The following is a 20,193-nucleotide window of genomic DNA, read 5'->3' as shown; positions in this document are numbered from 1 at the left end:
GCGATCATAACGTGAGCGGCGAGCGCGGCGCAGAGCGGCGCAAGAGTGGGTATCGCGTGTGGAGCTGTATGCGTGTGTGCGCGCACGTTCACGACGTGTATAATACAGGTGCGCGATCCTAGCGTGAGTGGTCAGGGTTGAGTGAGTGCCGCGCAGAGCTGTGTGTGGGTGTGCGCGTACGTAATTAAACATGCCTACTACGCGGACCCGCGGGGGAGGGGAATCCTGGAGCGACGGCTCTCACCCCATGGGTGAAGAACGCAGCAGCGGTTCGCCTAGCAGCGAGGGGGCGAGTAATGAGGTTAACCCGGCCGTTAGGGGTACCGAGGGAGGGATCGCGGGGGCTAGCGACCCTCACACTCTCCTGGGTACATAAAGGATATTTTAAGATTTGATTATATTTATTCATGATTCAGCCAGCAGCTGCACTGCGATTTGCCAGCCTTGCCACTGTGTCATGGTTGTGGTGGTAAAACCCATTCGGAATAATATGTTCAGTACGCGTCGTGATTTTTTATTTTAAAAGTGTTAATCAAACGAGTTCCAGTGACGCCATGGCCGAGTCAGCAGCAATGACCGCTCCAACCCCTATATTAGAAAATTACCTTTTTCGACCCAACATAACCACTCGCTTACCTGTTTGATAGTTTTCTTATTTTTCTACCTGGCCTCGGGAACTTTATAGGGGGCTTTGGAAAGCTGGTTTTCTACTTTGGAGCTTCTTAGGGCGATCCGCAGCCTGCTTAGGTGTAGGGTCCTCAGTAAGCAACTCGAGCCTGACCTCATGGCTAGGCCAAGGGGACTTTCCGCCTGTATCTTTGTGCTCCATGGAAGATAGATCCCCTAGGAAAAAAGCCATGGCTTCGTCTCCGCTGCCCCCGCCCCCCCCCCCCCCCCCCCCGTTAAAGTTAACACCGGAGATCCCAGTGGGAGGAATGAGAGCTCTTACAAGCCCTTTTGTAAAAAAAATAAGCGAATACTGCCCTTCTTCGGGTCCTCAACGAGATGTCGAGTAAGGTTTGCAGGAGGGTGGAAAATCAGGAGGCAGCCACATATGACCCTTCAGACTATGCTAGACGAGCAGAGCGGTGCAATGAAGATCCACGAAGCCAGGATGCTGGAACCAGAGGAGGCTTACATCAGACTGGACTCTCAGGGAGGGGAGTGCCAAGTAAACCATACGGCCTCCCGGAGGGAGTCGAGGGCAACGCTCCTCAAGATGCTCTATCCTACATTCGGCTACCTCTGCTTGAAGCTCTGGCATTCCTTTCTACAACTGGGCCATCATCACCTACACGAGAGTCGGTGCTGTGCTGTGACCATGGCGTGGCTCCACGCGTGCCTGTCGACGGTCGTCCTCACGACTGCCCGCATCGAACGCGAGCTCAACTCATTCGTATGGCAACGCTTGCTTCCCACGTTTTTCAAAACCAAAGCAGAGCAGACTCCTGTCCACCTCTCTGGCATAGATGTAGCGTCGTCAATGCACATATTATACCGTCGGTATATATACTTACCTATAGTTGCGGGCACAGGGGGTGCCACCCTGAGCTGGGGAAGGACAGAGAGAGCCGGACCGTTGAGCGGCCGGGTTCTCCCCCCCAGACCCCAGGTAAGGGGTTGGGGGGTTCTTCCAGAGCCCCCTGGAAGGTTCCAGAGAGGGGGCGGTACCTGGGGCAAAGAGCGCCCGAGAGGTGTATAAAAGGGGCACCTCTGGGACAACTCAGGGCAGTGCTCCGAAGACAAAAAACAGAAGACCAGCCTAGCTCGGACCGACGTCCTTATAAGGGCCGGGGCCGAGCGCGGACCAGTGGTCAGGACCCGTACCTTGGCTGGGTCGGGTCAGAGTAGCCTCCCTATCTAGGACCCTGGGACCTCGAGCCCGACGTCCTAGTCAGGGCCGGGCCGAGCTCGGACCAGTGGTCAGGACCCGTACCTTGGCTGGGTCGGGTCAGTTAGCCTCCCCTAGGGCACAGATAGCCGGAGGGCTGAGAGCCAGGTTTGACAAATGCGAGGGCACGCTAGCCCAGAGGCTGTACCTCCATAGATAGTGGGAGCTAAGGGGAGTTATGTTCGTAGTTACAAATAAACCGTGTTGTCTCTAAATACGTCTCCAGTCTCCGTGGAACCCACTACATATACATGGTTTTTATATTTTGACCACTGTGTGATAAAACACGTTGCCTGCGTGCGGCGACGCTGGATGCTTTTCCCTCTTCCTCATCCCTTCACCACAGAATGAACACGGAACTGCGGTCATGCGCATTATTGGGGGGGGGGGGGGGTGAATAGTTGCACACAGGGCTTGTCCAGGTTCGCTCGCGCACAGCAGAGGCTGGTGAGGCGTCCCGGCCACAACCCGGAGGTGGGGGGGGGGCCAGGGCCAGTGATGTATTCCACGCCACAAATACTTCGGGCAGCAGAGGTGTAGCCATCTTGGTAAAATAAGAGCATTAAATGTTTTTCTTGCGAAAAAATTACAGGGCAGAGCTATCACACAACTGATTGTGTATAACCCACCCCCATCAACACCGCAATTGCGATTGCCCTGATCGAGAAGAGTAGGGGAGGTTATTATGGGAGGGGACTGGAATTTGGTCCTGGACCCTGCTTTTGAAAAATCACATGCAACTACCTCGGATCAAAACGGCACGCACTTCTCCTGGCTGAAATTGTCCCAACACCTAAACCCGACGAAAAAGTACATTACCCATATCTCTCAGGTGCACAGGACGCTATCCATAATCGACTTAATTTCTAAGCTCATGAAGGTAAAGATCCTGGACATGCAGCTTTTCTACCGTGCCCCAATAATAATTCGGCACATCTTAAACCCCAATGAGGGAGTGAGTAACTTCTGGTCCCTAGATAGGCAGCTTCTGGATGTGGAATATACGATTGAGGAGATGAGGAAAGAGATAGAGGAATTTATCCGGATTAACTCCGTCGCTGATCTCCCCCCCCCCCCCACATAATAACATGGGCTGGAGGGGAGCTTAGCTAACCTTCATGAGAAGTTTAAATCCTCGCAATCCTCAGGATTGTTTTACTAAATAGACGGCGTGAAAATGAAACCAGAAAGGCTATTGATTGACCAAGCTAGACAGTTATTCAGGAGAGCCTGGCTGCTCTTCCACCATATTTCCTCTACTACCGCTACATTGCTGACTGGGATGATTAAATCCTGTCGGCATCGTTACTTCATCGCATATATCCGTTGCAGGAAGGACCCACCAGTAACCAAGACCAGGAAGATCTATGCGCGTTTTAAAGAGTACTATCTTATCTTATTTTACAGCAATTACAAATGTGTACATAGCCTTGATACTTTGAAATGAAAAATTGGGTTATTGTAGGTAGTGGTGGTGTAGTTTTGGGGCCGTCCATAAATGATGTCACGCACCTGGGGGGGGTCAGACATTTGTGACGATGTGACGAGGGAAGGGGGGGGGGGTTTGAGAAATGTGACGTCACATCAAAATGCGCAACTTTAAATAAATATTGAATTCTTATAACACAAATTGTTGTAACACTCCTACATCAGAGTGCAGCGCCACATTAAATACGCACAATGACAATAGTTTAAAGCGATTTGAAGCATGTTCTATTTTCAAAATGGCAATATGGTTTGGGGGGGGGGGCAGAGCTTTGTGACGTCGTATTTGGGGAGAGGTCTGACTTTTTGTGACGCCGTGTGACGAGGGGTCAAAAATAGTGTGACGTCATTTATGGACGGCCCCTTAATTGAATGGCAAAATTGGTTTCGATTTACGTTGTTTCACCTAACGAGTTTTTTATGTAATAAATCGAGAACTTCAGTGCCTTTGGGATTTTGGAGCTGGCTCACCGCCTGGGCTTGGTGCTGCCTTACAAGTGGATATTATTAGTTTCATCCAACAATGACCAGCATGGTGAAGTATGGTCAAACTAAACCTGACGTCCAACACGTGGCAAGATGTTCATCCAGCAGTCGAAAACGTAACTTAAAGTAACCAAAACAACAAAGGATGCATGGAAAATAAATCGGTTTCATTTTGTATATAAACGCGTATAACTCATGACGTGTACATGCTTGTAAATATACGATTCAGCTAAAAAATGTTAAACACATTTACACAGTCGCCAAGACATCAACTCGCTTAAATCTTTATCAAGTTGTCTTGTGGTTGTTGTTGTTTGACTTGCATCCCACAGGGATTTTTGCACACAGCGTTGGTGTACGGTAATTTTTCTGCAATATTTTGCTGTCTTTTCTTGGATTTTCTGTTTGCACATAGTCGCTTCAAGATGTTTTTTTGTTCATGTTTTTGTTTGTTGCGGTTGCACCCGATTCAAGAGCCGAATGGCTCACAGGGCTATACAAAATAAATGAAACTGAAAAAAACTGAAACTACTCCAGGAGCTCAGAATTATTGCCCAAGTATATACGTGAGCAAGGTTACGACCATTTATGAAACAATCTGAAAACGTGTCAATATTTTGTCATAAATTAACTTTGCATGTCTAAAAGACAATAAAAGCTCTAACGAAATGTGCATTTGTAAACGATTAAACCTTTACATTTTCTGACACCGACATTTTTTTTTCCAAAAACATTCCTTGTGTGGTTGCACAGAGTCCAATTGGGGGGGGGGGCAGCTGTGTAAAAAACCTGAAGTGAAATTCTCCGTTAAACCGACGATTTAAACAGCAACATCTCGGGGAATTTTATACTCTGTTCTATGCGGCTGACCGCTGCCCCTTCATACAGTAAATGGCTCCTCACAAGAATAAGTAACCTAACATCCCTTGCAGGGAATCCTCTCGCGATAAAAAAAAATTCCATTTGCCATCCATCACGTGACCCGTGCGGGTATCACCATGCACAATCATACTTCGAAGCTCTTGCTCGGATTCTCCAGAGCTTTGCCCTCCGAGTGGCCGCCCTAATGGCCCACTCCGACAGGCCAAACCTGGCACAATTGTAGGTTTTCAACTATAATACAGGTTTTATGGGTTAGATCGTTTAAATATATAAATGTGTTGTTAAACCCACTACCTCCCAACAGCCAATTAGTAAGGTTTGTCACGTAACATGTCAATTCGTTACTAGTACAGTACACCAGTTTTGTTGGAGAGCAAAGCCACAACATTTACAATCAAAGTACGACGTTTCGCCAATAATAACTAGCTTCATCAGGCGACAGCCAGATTTTTTTCGTTCCTTAAAGAGAGGTAGATGTGATGACATCACTTGTGAGCACTTCTTTCGTGAATTGGGGGGGGGGGGAATTAATGAATGCATAAGACTATGGGTATCCATTGCCGATTGGGTTATTTATATGTTAATCAACATACATTATGCATGCGCATTAATGAACAAAGATTCTCCACGAATCTGGCTGTCGCCTGATGAAGCTAGTTGTAATTACTGGCGAAACATCGTACTCAGATTGTAAATGTTGTGGCTTTGCTCTGTTACTAGTGTAAGGGATCTGCGAGCCACCCTCACGGACACGCACCACGCAGACACGACATCTCCGCTCTCACTATAACACGCACGGGAATGCGCTGGACGGGGGTCAGGAGTTAAAGGGCAGTGACGTCACCCGGACCAGGCGTGCCCGACGCGGATGTGTATTGGGAACCAGGGCGGAGATGGAGGGGTTAAAAGGGGCTGTGAGATGTGGGTTCGGGGTTGGTTTTGGAACGAGTGTTGCTGTGCGTTGGAGAAATAAAGAAGTGCTTTAACCATTCTCCGACTCCTTTTCACTAGTAACGAATTGCCATGTTCTGTTAATGTGACAAATCTTACGAATTGGCTGTGTCGGGTGGTGGCGGGTTTACCGACATATATATTTACGCGATCTAACCCAAAAAACCTGTGTTATGGATGATATCGGTCGTGAAAGCCTACGTGTTAAACTGGCTTTCAACTGTTAGATCAGTGGTAGCCGATATGTGAATCGCGATCCATGGGTGGATGGTCGCAAAAACATTTTTTGTTTATCTCGGGAAATAAGAATAAACACCTCTAATATGAAGCAATTCTTGTTATAGCAGATGGCAAAACAAAATCCCCGTCTAAGAATTAATAGATTAACAATATATTGTAAACCAATAGATCGCACTAGCACTTGGCATGTCTATAGTGTTCTATTAGTCGGTAAAATCCATCCGGATAACTGTTGGTCATATCTTGCTGGTGGATCACGGAACATGTTGAGATATACCAGAATGGATCACAGTGCTTTGTGGGTCGGACACTGCTGCGTTAGTCAATAAACACCACTGATTCAGTAATCAATATTTTTGTGAAATCACCTTCATCACAAGGTGGTCACAGTGTCTTGGCTGGCAAAGAAGTGGGGCATAAGCAGTCCTAAACTATTCATACATCTTGACGCTTACACACCTGAATTGGCTGTTTGTACTGGTTGGTAAGGTAAAAATTGTAAATAAATAAAAATTGCGCTATTATTTCAACCGCTGCGACAGGAGAACGAACCGGCGACCTCTGGATTGCAAGTTCAGAGTGCAAATCGTCCATTACTTGAGGGTAGCATTTCTCATAACCGCCACTGATTTTTTTCAATTGTTCACCTCTGCTTGCGAGCACAATGTACACTTAATTAACTCTGCAGATGTAAAACCCAGAGTGTATGCCCACTCATGCACCTCCTCCTACATCTTGTTGACACCGCAGTGCACACGCATCCACGATGCACTAGTGCTGCCTGGCTTTTTTAGGCCGGGGAGAAGGCGAGCCCCATGGGGTGGACTCCGGAGGATTGTAGCCTGGAATCTGTGACAACGGACACACAGACGGCACAAACGGACAACAAATATGGTCACCCAAATAAGCCTTTAACAGACTGTGCTGCTGTTAGCCGGCATGGCCCACGTGGGGGTAAGTTGGCCAGCACCTCTCCCCAGTGCTGATGTTTACACACTGCACCATGTACTCATTTAAGAAAGAGTTGACCTAGGGTAGACAAAACAGCGGTTCAGATAATCCTCACTGGTGTTGGCGGTGAGCGAGAATTGGATTGCCGGGTTTATAGCGCAGCGTGCTAACCGCTACACCACCGCTCTCACACACACATGCGAGTATTTACAACACAAGTGATATGTTATTATTACACTTATTAACACTGAAAAACCTCGCCAAGTCTCAAAACTCTTCTTCAGAAGGGTCTTGCGAAATTTTTGCCGGCGCTGTGTAGTCCCAATTGAGTAATTTGCAGGTGATATTTCAGTATTGGGATGTTTTGCCCAATACCAGATACATTGCATTGGGTTTTTTTAATTGTAAAAACTAGAGGAAGCGCAGGAGACCCAGAACAGGGGGAGAACATACAATCTTCACACACTCACACTAACTCACTCACACATTCCATCGCACTCGCACTCTTGATGAACAGGGGAAGAGAAGATGACAACTCCACACGGAAACACATCCTAGTTAGGAATCAGACCCAGTTTTCTTGCTGCAAGGCGTAAGGGGTTACCAATGTCCCACCCTGCCGCCCATGTCGATACGTGAACTACCTCAATACCAGTTTCAACGCATGCTTATTTTTAGATATGGGAGGAAACCAGAGAATCCGGAGAAAATCCACGCAGAACAGACTCATGGAATTTTGTTAAGAAATCTGATATATACCAAGGCACCACACCCTGACTTAGCTTGGTATTTTGAGAACTCGCATTCATCAATAACACCGCCCCAAACGATAATTTAAATAAGTCACGTGTCAGATAATGGCCCTTCTTGTGCAATGAACTTGGGCCATAATAAAAATCTGTATTTTATACAGCACCTTGCATATCGAAATCTCAAAAAAGCACTGGACATAAATAACTATACTGAAGTATAGATACAAGCCAATCGAAATACAGTAAAAGCCGATAATAACAATAATGTCAGCTATACTGACACTTTACACAGCATGCAAAATGCAATAAAAGCTAATCATAATGATTCCCCTCACAGTAATAACCAATCAGAATCCAGGAAAGGCCAATTAATAACGACGTTTTCAAGCTGGATTTAAACACACGAACAGTCACAACTGATATAGGTAGGGATAGTGTCCCATAGTCTTTGGATATAAAGTCTGTTCTATAATACGGTAGTTGCGTACCTCAAGAACACCGCGTTTTGGAAAAATCGCGTTATAATAAATAATATATCGGGTAAAGCGCAGTCCACGATAACGAGTGAGATGCGCAACGCAGGCTGAACAAAGACTAAAGAACGTGGGTAGCATCTAGAAGCATCCAGCAGCATCCAGCCTTGTGTGATGCTACGCCGAGGCAGCCGTTACAACCGCTTATTGCTGCTCGCGCGACATAGTTCCATTCAACCAACCGAGTAATATCTAATTCGCATCCGCGTTATACAAAAAATGTGTTCCCTCATACATTCATCATCGTCGCGTTATATCCAATATGCCAGTTATAGGACAACAGACTGTAGCTCAAAATGCTAGCTATACATATATTTTTTCCATCCATGACCGGAGTTCTTTTTTATTCCTGTGTTATAAGGGTATTACGTTCAGGGGCTAAATGCCAATGTATGGGTCTGATAGCCACGGGAGAGCCTCAGGAGAGAGTTTGTGTCATCTTGCCATTGAAGGAGCGCAGACTAGTGGTATACAATGTGGTCCATAGTTTGTGTTGCATGGCCACAATCGTACAGTAGCTTGGCTTTAATGCATCGCTATGTATCTGTATGAGTCTCTGAATCTCTAGGCATCATAATGGGTCTCTCTGTATCGCCTATGTATCTCTCATGTGTCTCTATGGGTTTACGATACGGTCCCACAGTTTGGGTTGCATGGCAACAATCGAAATGCTGTGGCTTGTGTCATTAATTTTCCATTTAGGAAGGAAGCGTGCGTATCGGCCCGCTGACGTTCCGATGCGGCGAGCGTTTGTTTTTTGTGCACTATTGCTGCCGCAGCAGCAGCAACAGCAGCATGGTGTGGTATTCCGAGGTTGTGTGTCGCGCCGCACGGCGAGTACCTCCGGGCGGACGAGGTGCATGCGGATCCGCTGGTGCTGCAGGTTGGACGAATCCAGCGACACGCGCACGCACACGCGGTCGAACATGTTCAGCGCGATGCCCTGCACGCACAGCGTGGGACCCTACACAAAACACAAAGACAAATATCTCCCGTGTAGCCTTAACAGACTGTTGGGGCAAGTGCTGTTGGCGAGGAGCACCGATGAAGGCCGGCACGGCACACAAAGGGGTGGGTCGCCAGCGCCATGCCCGGCCGCCTTTGTCTCCCCAGTGGCGATGTTTACACACCACACCAGGTACTCAATTGAGTTCCGAGTCGACCTAAGGGAGGCCCAGGACCGGTTCAGATAATCATCGCTGGTGTTGACCGTGCTAACCGCTACACTACCGCTGACTGCTCTCTGCTAAGTGCCCTGCACACGCACACAAGCACGGATTGACGTAAACCCAACGTTATTATTCATAGCATTACATGGGTCACTCAGAAAAGCCTCACTGATTCTCAAAACGTTTGCATTCAAGGTCACTGCTACGTGCCAACCTTGGACCATGACGCTGGCACACCAATAACGTTACAGGATCTTTTAACGTCCACTGTTAAAGCGGATGGCCTGTAAATAGTTTATGCTTAATACACACCACAGTATTAACCGGAGCGGCCACCGAGTTTGAAACGCAAACCTCCACAACACACGGCGAATGTAATACCGCTGGGCCACCTCACTGCGACCTTAAAACCAGGCGTGAGAAACCGATGGCTGCAATGACCAAACCAACCGAGGGATCGTGATGTGCGGGCCAGCTAAGGAATTTTAAAGCCTTATTTGGCCGTCGTTAAGGAGTAGATGCAACCGCCATTAGGTTATATGGAGTGTATAATTGCAGTTAAGAACATATCTAAAATATGGCTGCAAATGTTGACCCTTTTGAGCTTCTGGTACAAATTAGGCTGTGTGCATATATCCACGCAGAGTGACAACATCATGCGGCATGCAAGGCATGCTGGGAAGGACCGGATCCAATGGTCACAAATGTGCTTTTTGCCATCTAGAGATCACTTTTTGCATCAACTACTATTTCCCTCAGTTGTTTTTATTCTGCAAGTACTTTTCTTCCCTTTCAGTTTCTCATTGTTTACAGTGTTAGATTTTCTCTCAAATTTTTCGGGATCCGAGGGATCGTAGAGAGATGTTCAGGGGGCTTGGGTCCCAGTGCATTAAGCCAGTACCACATGCAGTCCTGGGTTTAAATGCAGAATTCAGCCGTTCGGGGAATGCCAATGCCTCCCGGTTAAGTGAACACGTGCCCCACCTCCTCGTCGAAGGTAACGTTGAGCTTGAGATCTTTGGATTCAAAGAAAACCGTCCCCTCCAAGCCGTACTTGGGAATGAGCACCACCACGGCGTTCTTGCGCACAAACAGCACGAAGCCCTCTTCGCTCACCACTCCCTTGCTCTTGAAGAACAACTGAGACCACAACAACAACAGCCGTTAATCACCGCTACGTGGCCGAGAGCAGACACACGCGCACACGTGCATCACTTACGAAGCCCATAATTACTAAACAAAATTTAAGGTATTTTTCTGCATCCCCCCGCTAATTTATTCCAGTTGTGTTATTGGCATCATGTCATGGGGATTATTTTGGAATCAATCGTGAAGGTACAATGTCAATTGTATTGACTATAATCCTCCATCACCTGACGGAGCCAATCAAATAAAGTTGTCACATCATGGGCAAATGTGCCAAGTGACTAGGTTTTTCAGCAAACCCAGAAGAATGCTGAAAAGCAATGTCAAGTGTAGCGAACCAGTACAGCCACGGCACCACCACACGTAAGCGTGCGAATAGAAAACAATTGATTCTTACTACACGCATAATACGATGCCTGCTTTCGTGACCTTAAAAAAATGGTTTTCAAGAGACGAATGGACACATCGTCAGGTGCCTAAGCACACGCCACGGGTACGTGGGGTCTGCCTCCCACCTGCGTGTGGAAAGCCACAGACGAGCGTTGGGCGTACTGCGCCATCTTGTGGCGGTAGTTGAGGTTGTTGCAGAGCTGCTGCTGCTTCTGCTTGTCGGTGAGCGCCGGGTACGTGGGGTCGGCGCCCACGCACACGGCCAGCAGCCGGTGCACAATCACATCCGAATATCTGCAACGGTACAGGGAGACAACAACAACAATATTCACATTTGTTGTATCCTCTATTTAATCTGAAGATTAAATTGTTTACAGTAGATACAGGCTGCGGTACGGCCACGAGATGCCAACGGAGCAGCGGTATTAATCCACCAAGCACAGAGATTCATTCTGATGGATCTCAGCGGGCTTCGCGATCCACCAGAAAGCTACGCAAACAATGACTCAGATGGATTTAACGCTGTCATAGAATACAGTACTCTGGACATACCACGTTCTAGCACCATCTGTTGGTGGAAGTTATCTCTGTTAATGCATGAATTGAATTATTTGTTGAGGATTTTTTTTATTTGTCATCAGATGTAACGCAAATTTCTGCCTGCTCATATCTGTGTTCTTATTAAATCGTTAGCCATCCATGGCAGGATTGCGATTCACTTTTGGCCGCCGCTGCAACACGGAAATGGATTCTTGATTCTGTACGGTGAACACTGTCACCCTCCTTGTAGGCGTTCTCCGGATCCTTTAGTTTTTCTCCAACACAAGCCAAACAACCATTTAAGGAATTGGCCAATCTTCCAGTTTATAGGACCATTTAGAAAAATAAGACAAAATCGGAATCTTTATCCTGGAGAAATCCGATTCGCGATAAAAGCTCTTTTTGACAGATGTCCAGTAGGTAGACGAAAGGAGTGCTAAGAATAGGAAAGGTAAACAAATCACTAAAAGTAAATAATAGAAAAAAGATATATAAGTTGTATGTTGAACTTCATTCGCACTGTACGTAGCCAACCATGCTAATCGGAGGTGTGCCATAATGACAAGTTAACATTGCATAAGTACATCAATTAATAAATTCCTAAACTTGGGAAAGGCAGCACAGTCCCAGACCAAACCAAGACAACAACATCGTCCCCTCAATAATCGCGAAGGTCGATTTCACGCGTGTGCCTGGTGCCAGAGCACGTCACCGGCGAATGGGCGACGTGAAGTGGGTGTAGATGGCGGTGGCGAGCCCGTAGTGGTGGGTGTCGGGCTCCATGCCGGAGCAGAAGTAGATGGCCTGCATCATGCAGCGCGTGGCCAGGATGCGCAGCAGAGTGTTGAGGTATGGTGGCGCACCCGGCACCGCCGCCCGGTCCAGGGACTCGGCCAACGCCTTCGCCGAGTCCACCTGGATCTCGATGTCCTGCGCAAAAAATCGGGCACACCGTTGTTTGTGAGGTGACTATCCCGCACGTGGCTTGTAGTTCAGTGCTGGGGAAGCAGCAAGGGTTTTGGTGGATTGGAAAGAAAATGTTATTCAGCGCACTTCCTGTGGGCATTAAGGTTTCCATATCCTGGCTTGCCAGGAGAAGGCAGTACAGCAAGTGGATTAATCTACATCTGTACGGGGACAGTGGGTTGCTCACCCACCCGCCTGGTGTGGATGTTCTCAGAGTGCTCTGGTTTCCTCCCATATGTATAAATGCTCTTTCATTGGCTGAAAATATCTTAATACATAGAGCACTGTGGAGCTTGGGCAAATGTTCACGCTGGCACAGTGCCTGGCTGTCTTCCAGCTTTGTCTGTGGTTCATCACACCTTTGAGTTGGTCTGCCTCTAAGGGCGAGTGAAAACTATACGGCAACATCTCAAGACAAAGGTAAAGGTGCAGTCCTGCAATTGCTCGCTCAGACCAATACTGAAATCGTTTCAAGACACCTCTGTTTCACAGTAGGAGGTAGCACATTTCCACCCATTTTGAGTATAATGTTCATCACAATAAGTCAACCTGATATTTAAACATTTTAGTGAGTGCTGGAATTTATCTAAAATTAAATACAGTACTACATTTATCGTGATGTTTTTTTTGCTATTTCTGTGGAGTGGCTGGGAAACGAGCCGAGTCCTTCAACTCCATACACTTGATAACGCAGTTTTGTTCAATGCGGATGCTGGATTTTGAAACTAGGATCCCAGATGTTATCTCGAGCCATAGGGTGACCCAGGTGACCCTTACAAATGAGACTATCATGGTCTCTTGATTTCTCACCCGGTTAAACCAAAAAACCTGAAAAAAAATTTGATCCACCCGGCGACCTCCCAATTCCTTACGAGGAGGATGATATTGAAGAAAGGTTAACAGCAATCTAGATACAGTAGAACCGCTATTAAAGACGGTAATTGGTTCCACGAAACCGAGCATTAAGTGATTTGGTCATTAAGCGAGGAAAGGAAATACGTGTTAAAAGCTTAATTCGTTCTGATAGCATCTAAAGTTTCCCTTTTTCACCCAAAAAACGTACTTTCTAATATTTAAACAATGGATATTAATACTAACGACATTATAAACACATAATATAAAACGCATTGGGCTCTATGGAGACACTACACAACCATACGCAACACATTGGGCTCTATGGAGGCCCGTCGTTAAGCAATTAATTAACAGGGGTGGTTGTTAAAAGGGGTTCTACTCTACCTTTGATTTCGCCGCCTTCACCAAGATGTCGTAGTTGGAAGGCGGAGGCGCCGGGTGGCGTCGGAGCAGCGCACACTCGGGGAATTCGTCTACGATGCGCTCCGCCACGGAGATGTTGGCGAGCAACATGAACTCCTCCACCATCGAGTTGGTCTCCCTGTGTACACGCACCAGTTTCCGCCACCACAGCACATCAACCACAAGGGTCAAGTATCTTTATCTTATATTATTTTGCTGATAATAAACTTCCCACGTGATAAGCCACTTTGTTCAGCTATCATTTGTGGTCAGGGTTTTACTTGGTAAATAAAAAGTTTAGTTTTTTTTTGTATATTTGTTTAAGTTATTTTTTTAACTTTCCAATACTTTTCAATCCTAACGTGTGCTTGTATTGTTTGTTGTTGTAACGTTGTGACATGCCCCAACTGGACATCTGTGAAAAAAAAGAGCTCGAAAGCTCATCGTATTCTTCCAGTAGAAATATATATTCTGATTCTAATAGAGAGTTGGTCTCCCTGTGTACACGCACCAGTTTCCGCCACCACAGCACATCAACCACAAGGGTCAAGTATCTTTATCTTATATTATTTTGCTGATAATAAACTTCCCACGTGATAAGCCACTTTGTTCAGCTATCATTTGTGGTCAGGGTTTTACTTGGTAAATAAAAAGTTTAGTTTTTTTTTGTATATTTGTTTAAGTTATTTTTTTATCTTTCCAATACTTTTCAATCCTAACGTGTGCTTATATTGTTTGTTGTTGTAACGTTGTGACATGCCCCAACTGGACATCTGTGAAAAAAAGAGCTCGAAAGCTCATCGTATTCTTCCAGTAGAAATATATATTCTGATTCTAATAGAGAGATCTGCACAACAGTCGGATTGCAGTCATGGGAGGTGTCTTGTTGACGAGACTCACTTGAGTTCCTTGGTCTGCAGGTCGATCGGGTCGTGGGTTTCGCTGTCCATGTGGAATCGGACCTCAGGGGATGCCAGAGTCAACGCCCTACGGGTGGAGAAGGGACATCAGCGATTATGCATGTCCAGCCAAAAAACACAGAATCTTAATATAAGACACTTCACAAACTCAGATATTTGAGTTGTACATGTACAGTTCGTTAGTCAATCCACTGCTGGATGAGGGCCGCCCCATGTCATGCGGGTTGTGGGGTGGTTTTACCGTACTTAACCGTGGTGGTCAGTACGCGTTGGCAAAGGTGGGGGAGCACACGCATGGGAGCATGATGTAGAGTAAGACAATTGATGTTACTGCATTGTCCTCTCTTGCCCACAATGCAGCCCCGCAGCAGCCTGTAACACTTCAATCTAGAAGGATGTTATTAACCAGGTAAAACCTTAACTGCTTTATGGTGTTACCTGCATTTCTGCATCTCCAGTTTCTACAGCCTCCCACTCCCAGCCCCGTCCACCCCCCCCCCATCCCTGGCATTTTGCCTGCTCGTCCTCTAAACGTTTTCGCTCGCAGCAATCCCCTCCCCCTACCCCACACCCCCCCCCTCTCTATCTCTCCCCCCATTGCTCCTCCCCCCTCTCTTAACTATATAGCCTCTTGTTACAGCAGCCCTTTTTGCCCACATTAGCAATTGTTTCTTGCTGTGATTGTCCCACCTGATGACGGACGCTTGTGTTGGGCCCGAAACGTCGTGATTTAATTTAGTTTAATTTATACCTACGTGAATTTACCGAAAGAACCAAAGAGTATGCCTGTAACACTTGTTTGTGCATGGTATTCACCAAAAGCCTCATGCATCATGGGGTCAAAAAAAGCTACAGGTGCAGCCTTGTGATTGTTTGCTCAAGCCACTGCTAGAAGAAGGGGGCTCCCATAAGAGGGGGCCCTCTAGAGACACCCTTCTACAGTCCCTCTCAATGTATTTTCCCTACTCTTCCACGCTGGCCAGATGTCTTAGATGACACGGGAGTAACCACACTTTACCGCGCCACACGCGACCTGCCGATTGACTAAATGTGGGGCACCCGTTAATACTGCTCAGCGCTCCAGAGGCGGTGGAGCGGATGAGGATCTTGACAATGAGTTTGCATTCTGACCGCAGGTATTGTGGTTAATGCAAACATGATTCCTTGTAAAAAGGTGTCAGTTTTGTTGCCAGAAAAAAGGGTAAAAAACCTATTATTATATTTTGCTACTGGCAAAGGAGGCCTCGTAATGTAAATGCTTACCCCGAGCCCTCATACTCTGATGGTGCGTTGTCTTTGAATTGTGCGCCTTTTGGCATCATCTGGTCCAACACCATGTAAGACTGGGCTCTAAGAAAAGCTGTCTCTGGTGTGGACCAATCAATTTCAAGGACAGTGCATACATTTTCAGAGTTGTTTTTTTTTGCATTTTGACCCCAGGTATTGTGGTTAATGCAAAAATGATTCCTTGTAAAAAGGTGTCAGTTGTGTTGCCAGAAAAAAGGGTAAAAAACCTATTATTATAATGAGTTACCCGTTTTGAATGCGCCTCTGCTTGAGGATCTTGGCAAGGGAGTTGAGGCCACGCAGGCTGCTGGTGACCGCGTCCTTCCGCCCAGCGTCGTCCATCATCAGCTGGGCCTCTGCGTACGTCAGAGACGCCTGCGGGGATACGATGAACAGACAATGGGTGAACCGTGGGGTCCTCGCAATCACACAATGCCCACGCCTGATCCAAGCCCAAGCCAGAACTCAACAGATGTCTATGTGTCTCCTGATGACCAGAGGGTTACGCTCACCCACAGACAGTAGAATTAATATTTTTAATTCTCAAAGCTGTAATTTAACCAAATTTAGTGCAATGTAATTTGGTGGTCTTTTGTGCAACGAGTTTAACACGTAGGCTTTCGCGACCAATATCATCGATAATATCGTTTTTTTTGGGTTTGATCACGTTAATATATAATTGTGTCGTTAAACCCGCCACCACCCGACACAGCCGATTAGTAAGAGTTGTCACAAACAGAACGAGGCCAATTCGTCACTGGTACAGCACACCGGTGTGTTGGAGATCCAAGCCACAACATTTACAATCGGAGTGCGATGTTTCGCCAGAAATTACAACTAGCTTCCTCAGGCGACAGCCAGATTTGTGGAGAAGTCCACCTGTTTCGTTCCTTATATAGAGGCATAGATGTGATGACAACACTTGTGCAAAGTTGGGGGAGGATTGATGAATCCGGCTGTCGCCTGATGAAGCTAGTTGTAATAACTCGCGAAACGTTTTCAGTTTCATTTATTTGGAATAACCCTGTGAGCCATTCGGCTCTTGATTCGGATGCAACCGCAACAAACAATACGTCATACTCGAATTGTAAATGTTGTGGCTTGGCTCTCAAACACACCGGTGTGCTGTACTCGTGACGAATTGGCATGTTATGTTTACGTGACAACCCTTACTAGTTGGCTGTCGGGTGGGGGTGGGTTTAATGACACATTTACATATTTAAACGATCTAACCCAAAAAACCTGTGTTTTGTGCAGTGATTGTTGACTGGGCAGAGACCATAAACTCACTACTTTCATGTCCTTTCTCGCACCTCCGATTAGCACTGTTGGCTACGTATGGTGCGAAAGAAGTTCAACATGCATACTACCACTTGTGAACCCAGTTCATCTCGCTACATTTGTGAAACCAGAGGTCAAAGCTCAATGCTCTGACCTCTCAGCCTTCCGGAAACCTCAACTGCACTAACATAGCAAGGCACCAATACAATACACAGCAAACGAGAGTTTTACAAAAACTGAACTTCTGTGGGGGGGGAAATCACCTTGGAATTGATGATGCTCTTGGTAAAACGTGTGCTCACGATCTCAGCCTTTGGAGTCATCTCCCATATGCACGAGAACGCCAGCCTGCACGCGCACAGCACATGCACCGTCGCCATTCACCGTCGAGTTGCGGAGTCGTCAACATTGGCGCGGTGCAGGGTGTTCACTCAGGAAAGCCTCGCAAAGTCTCGAGACTCTTTTTCAGGAGGGTCTTGCCAAGTTTTTGGTAGTCAAGTCATTCTTTCAGCAGTGGGATGTTTGGCCAAATACCGGTTTGGGTTGTTACAACTGGAATATATACGTAGCAACCATTGTTCCCGACTGCAAAAGCTTTGCAGTACCCTCCAGAAGTTATGAGATTCAGTGAGGCTTTCCCTGGTGAAGGATCATAGTAATAATAACTCGTTTATCTTAGCGATGAGAGGAAACCTGATAACCTGGAGTCAACCCATGCAGAATAGGGTGAGAACATACAAAATCTACATGGAAAGGCAACCGAGTCGGGCATCAATCCTAGGCCATGTTTGCTGTGAGACACAAGTGTTACCATTGCGCCATCCTGGTTTGGCTGCTTATGTACACATGCTTGTGTGGATCTGTACAATGACACTTTGACGGCGCCACACATCATGGGATTACATGTGCACCTGGCAACAATGCACGTTAGCTGCTGCGTATGGGTTGAAATGTGCGAACTCGCGTGTTCACAGTTGTTGGTGCATCTCACCGGTCGACGTTGGATCTCAAGGAACACAGGTTTGAGCTCAATAACTCTGGCACCATATCAATCCTCTGCAAGGCGCACAAACACATAAATGCAACCACTTGTCTGTCAATAAACACAATCTGGCAAATACATATGCACCAACTCAACGAGTATTTTGCAACCAAACCCACAGATGATTAAGTCACCTGCAGGTAACTGTTCAGCAAGGGGATGTTTTCGCGAATTCCAGTTAAGATTGTATGGCTTTTATTTAGAGGAAACCTGGTGAATCCAGAGGAAACCAATTCTCTAACAGGGGTGAGAACAAACAAACTGCAAGCGAAAAGGCACACGAGTTTAGTAATCAAACCCAGCGTCTCCTTGCTGCGAGGCACGAGTGTTACCACTGTGCCGATAGCCTGCCGCTCATGTCACGGTACATCATATGATAAGAAATCCACAAAAATCACCTCGTTTAAAACATGAGAGATATTTTGCATTGTTGTTGCACATTTTTTTATTCTTATTTATTTTTAAGTTATCTTTATTCATACGGGAAGTACTGAAAAGCACGCAAAATAATGTGGTGAAAATGTGAAATACAATTACAAAGTTGTGGGGAAACTGGTACCGCGATAATCGTTACATCGTAATATTTTATATCATGTCATAAAGTTAACAATGAAAGGATTAAATCGGCGGATCGTAAAACACTTGATATTGTGGCAAGATGAAATCCACATCTCACCTTCTCACACAGGTAAACTGTGGTACCACGCAGAGATGCCTCCTCGTCCAAGGCATTCCCCGGCCGGATAAAGTAGCTCACATCGGCGATGTGTACCCCGACCTAGAACACACGTTCATGCACCGTCACCACCCTCGCATGCATGCATGTAAGGGTAATTACGGTTATAGCTGCATTACATAATGCCCTATTATGAAGGGGCGTATCTGGGGTAAAGGTCAAGGGCGGAGTCAGTCGAGAAGCTCCGGGAACCATCCCGAAGGGTCTAGAACAGGGGTCGTGGCCAGAGGTGGAGCTTGGCCACTCCAGGCAGATATAAGGAGCACCAAACCAGAGCTTCGGGGCTGTTAGTGTGGGGTCTGGGTCCCGGTTGCGTCGCTACCGTCGTCATCTCTTCGTTTTCGACAACATGGCTGTTCTTCTGCAAGACCAGTTCCGTCGCCGCCGCTACGATCGTCAACCAGCCAGCGTAGCGCAGGACGGAGATGGGCTGCGTGTTTGGACAGCCTAGATGTAGCCGAGTTATAAAGTGTATCGCCCTGTGTGCACTTAATAAATAAGAAGCCTTCAAATAGACGTGTCGGAAGTCGCTCACTACACATGCATGCATGCAAAACTTCCACCATAGCCACTCCAACCAAAGCACAAGAATGTGAAATGAAATGCACACCCATTACTACCTGGTGCATTCATTGTGAGCCAGGCATTCGGCCAGTGAAGTGGGGTCTTAGCCATGGCTTGGCTCAGGTTTGGCTCTAGCGCAACATGCATTGAGATTATTTCTATTATTTTGGTAGCTATAAATGTTCAAATTATGGGTCACTTTGTTGTGGCCAGGTCAATTCTCAAAAATAAATTAATACCTCAGTGGGCTTTGCTTGGTAGGATGGGGATGGTTTAGATTTATTTGTATGTGTTTGGGTAATTCTTTACCTTTCTTGTACTTTGCACTATTATGTTTTTGTCCTGTTTGTTGTTGTAACGTTCATAACCCGCCTCTACTGGACATGTGAAAAAGAGCTTTATAGCTCATCGGATTCCTCCAGTATAAATGTTCTGATTCTAATTCTAAATAAGCCACATCAAAGCAACACTTAAAACTCGAGCAGCCTCCGAGCATGGTTCCAGCCCTGAGCCTCCGTGTATGTCACATATGCCTCCTCGTATCTCTCGGAATGCTCCCAGCCACGCTCAGAATTTCCGCGAGCTGAGCCCGAGTCATGGCACAGCTGTGCCACTCATGCATCTTTGGAAGCAACGGAGCAGATCAAGCCAGAACAGAGCCGTGTTGAAGTCAGTCCTGAGCCGAGCCGAGACCAAGAATACGGTCACTAAGGCAACAATTTTG

The 20,193-nt window shown here is 46.6% G+C and overlaps 1 protein-coding gene across 1 annotated transcript in view; it reads right to left on the bottom strand.

Annotated features, from left to right (window-relative positions):
* Positions 1 to 4,046: 4,046 nt before the first annotated feature.
* DIS3 (DIS3 exosome endoribonuclease and 3'-5' exoribonuclease) overlaps positions 4,047 to 20,193 on the bottom strand; it is a 35,100-nt gene continuing 18,953 nt past the window's right edge. The window contains exons 11-21 of the mRNA XM_078881177.1: positions 18,846 to 18,947; positions 18,119 to 18,183; positions 17,391 to 17,475; positions 16,094 to 16,221; positions 14,540 to 14,626; positions 13,622 to 13,778; positions 12,129 to 12,346; positions 11,002 to 11,170; positions 10,325 to 10,480; positions 9,013 to 9,135; positions 4,047 to 6,784 (exon numbers count right to left, since the gene is read on the bottom strand). Coding sequence (XP_078737303.1) covers positions 6,707 to 6,784; positions 9,013 to 9,135; positions 10,325 to 10,480; positions 11,002 to 11,170; positions 12,129 to 12,346; positions 13,622 to 13,778; positions 14,540 to 14,626; positions 16,094 to 16,221; positions 17,391 to 17,475; positions 18,119 to 18,183; positions 18,846 to 18,947 — 1,368 coding nt within the window. The 3' untranslated portion in view covers positions 4,047 to 6,706. The remainder of the gene's footprint in view (positions 6,785 to 9,012; positions 9,136 to 10,324; positions 10,481 to 11,001; positions 11,171 to 12,128; positions 12,347 to 13,621; positions 13,779 to 14,539; positions 14,627 to 16,093; positions 16,222 to 17,390; positions 17,476 to 18,118; positions 18,184 to 18,845; positions 18,948 to 20,193) is intronic.

This window comes from Lampetra fluviatilis, chromosome 60 (assembly GCF_964198595.1).
Source record: "Lampetra fluviatilis chromosome 60, kcLamFluv1.1, whole genome shotgun sequence".
NCBI classification, from domain to species: domain Eukaryota; kingdom Metazoa; phylum Chordata; class Hyperoartia; order Petromyzontiformes; family Petromyzontidae; genus Lampetra; species Lampetra fluviatilis.
Note: the sequence above shows the minus strand (reverse complement) of the source record. Positions and strands in the feature narration are given on the sequence as shown.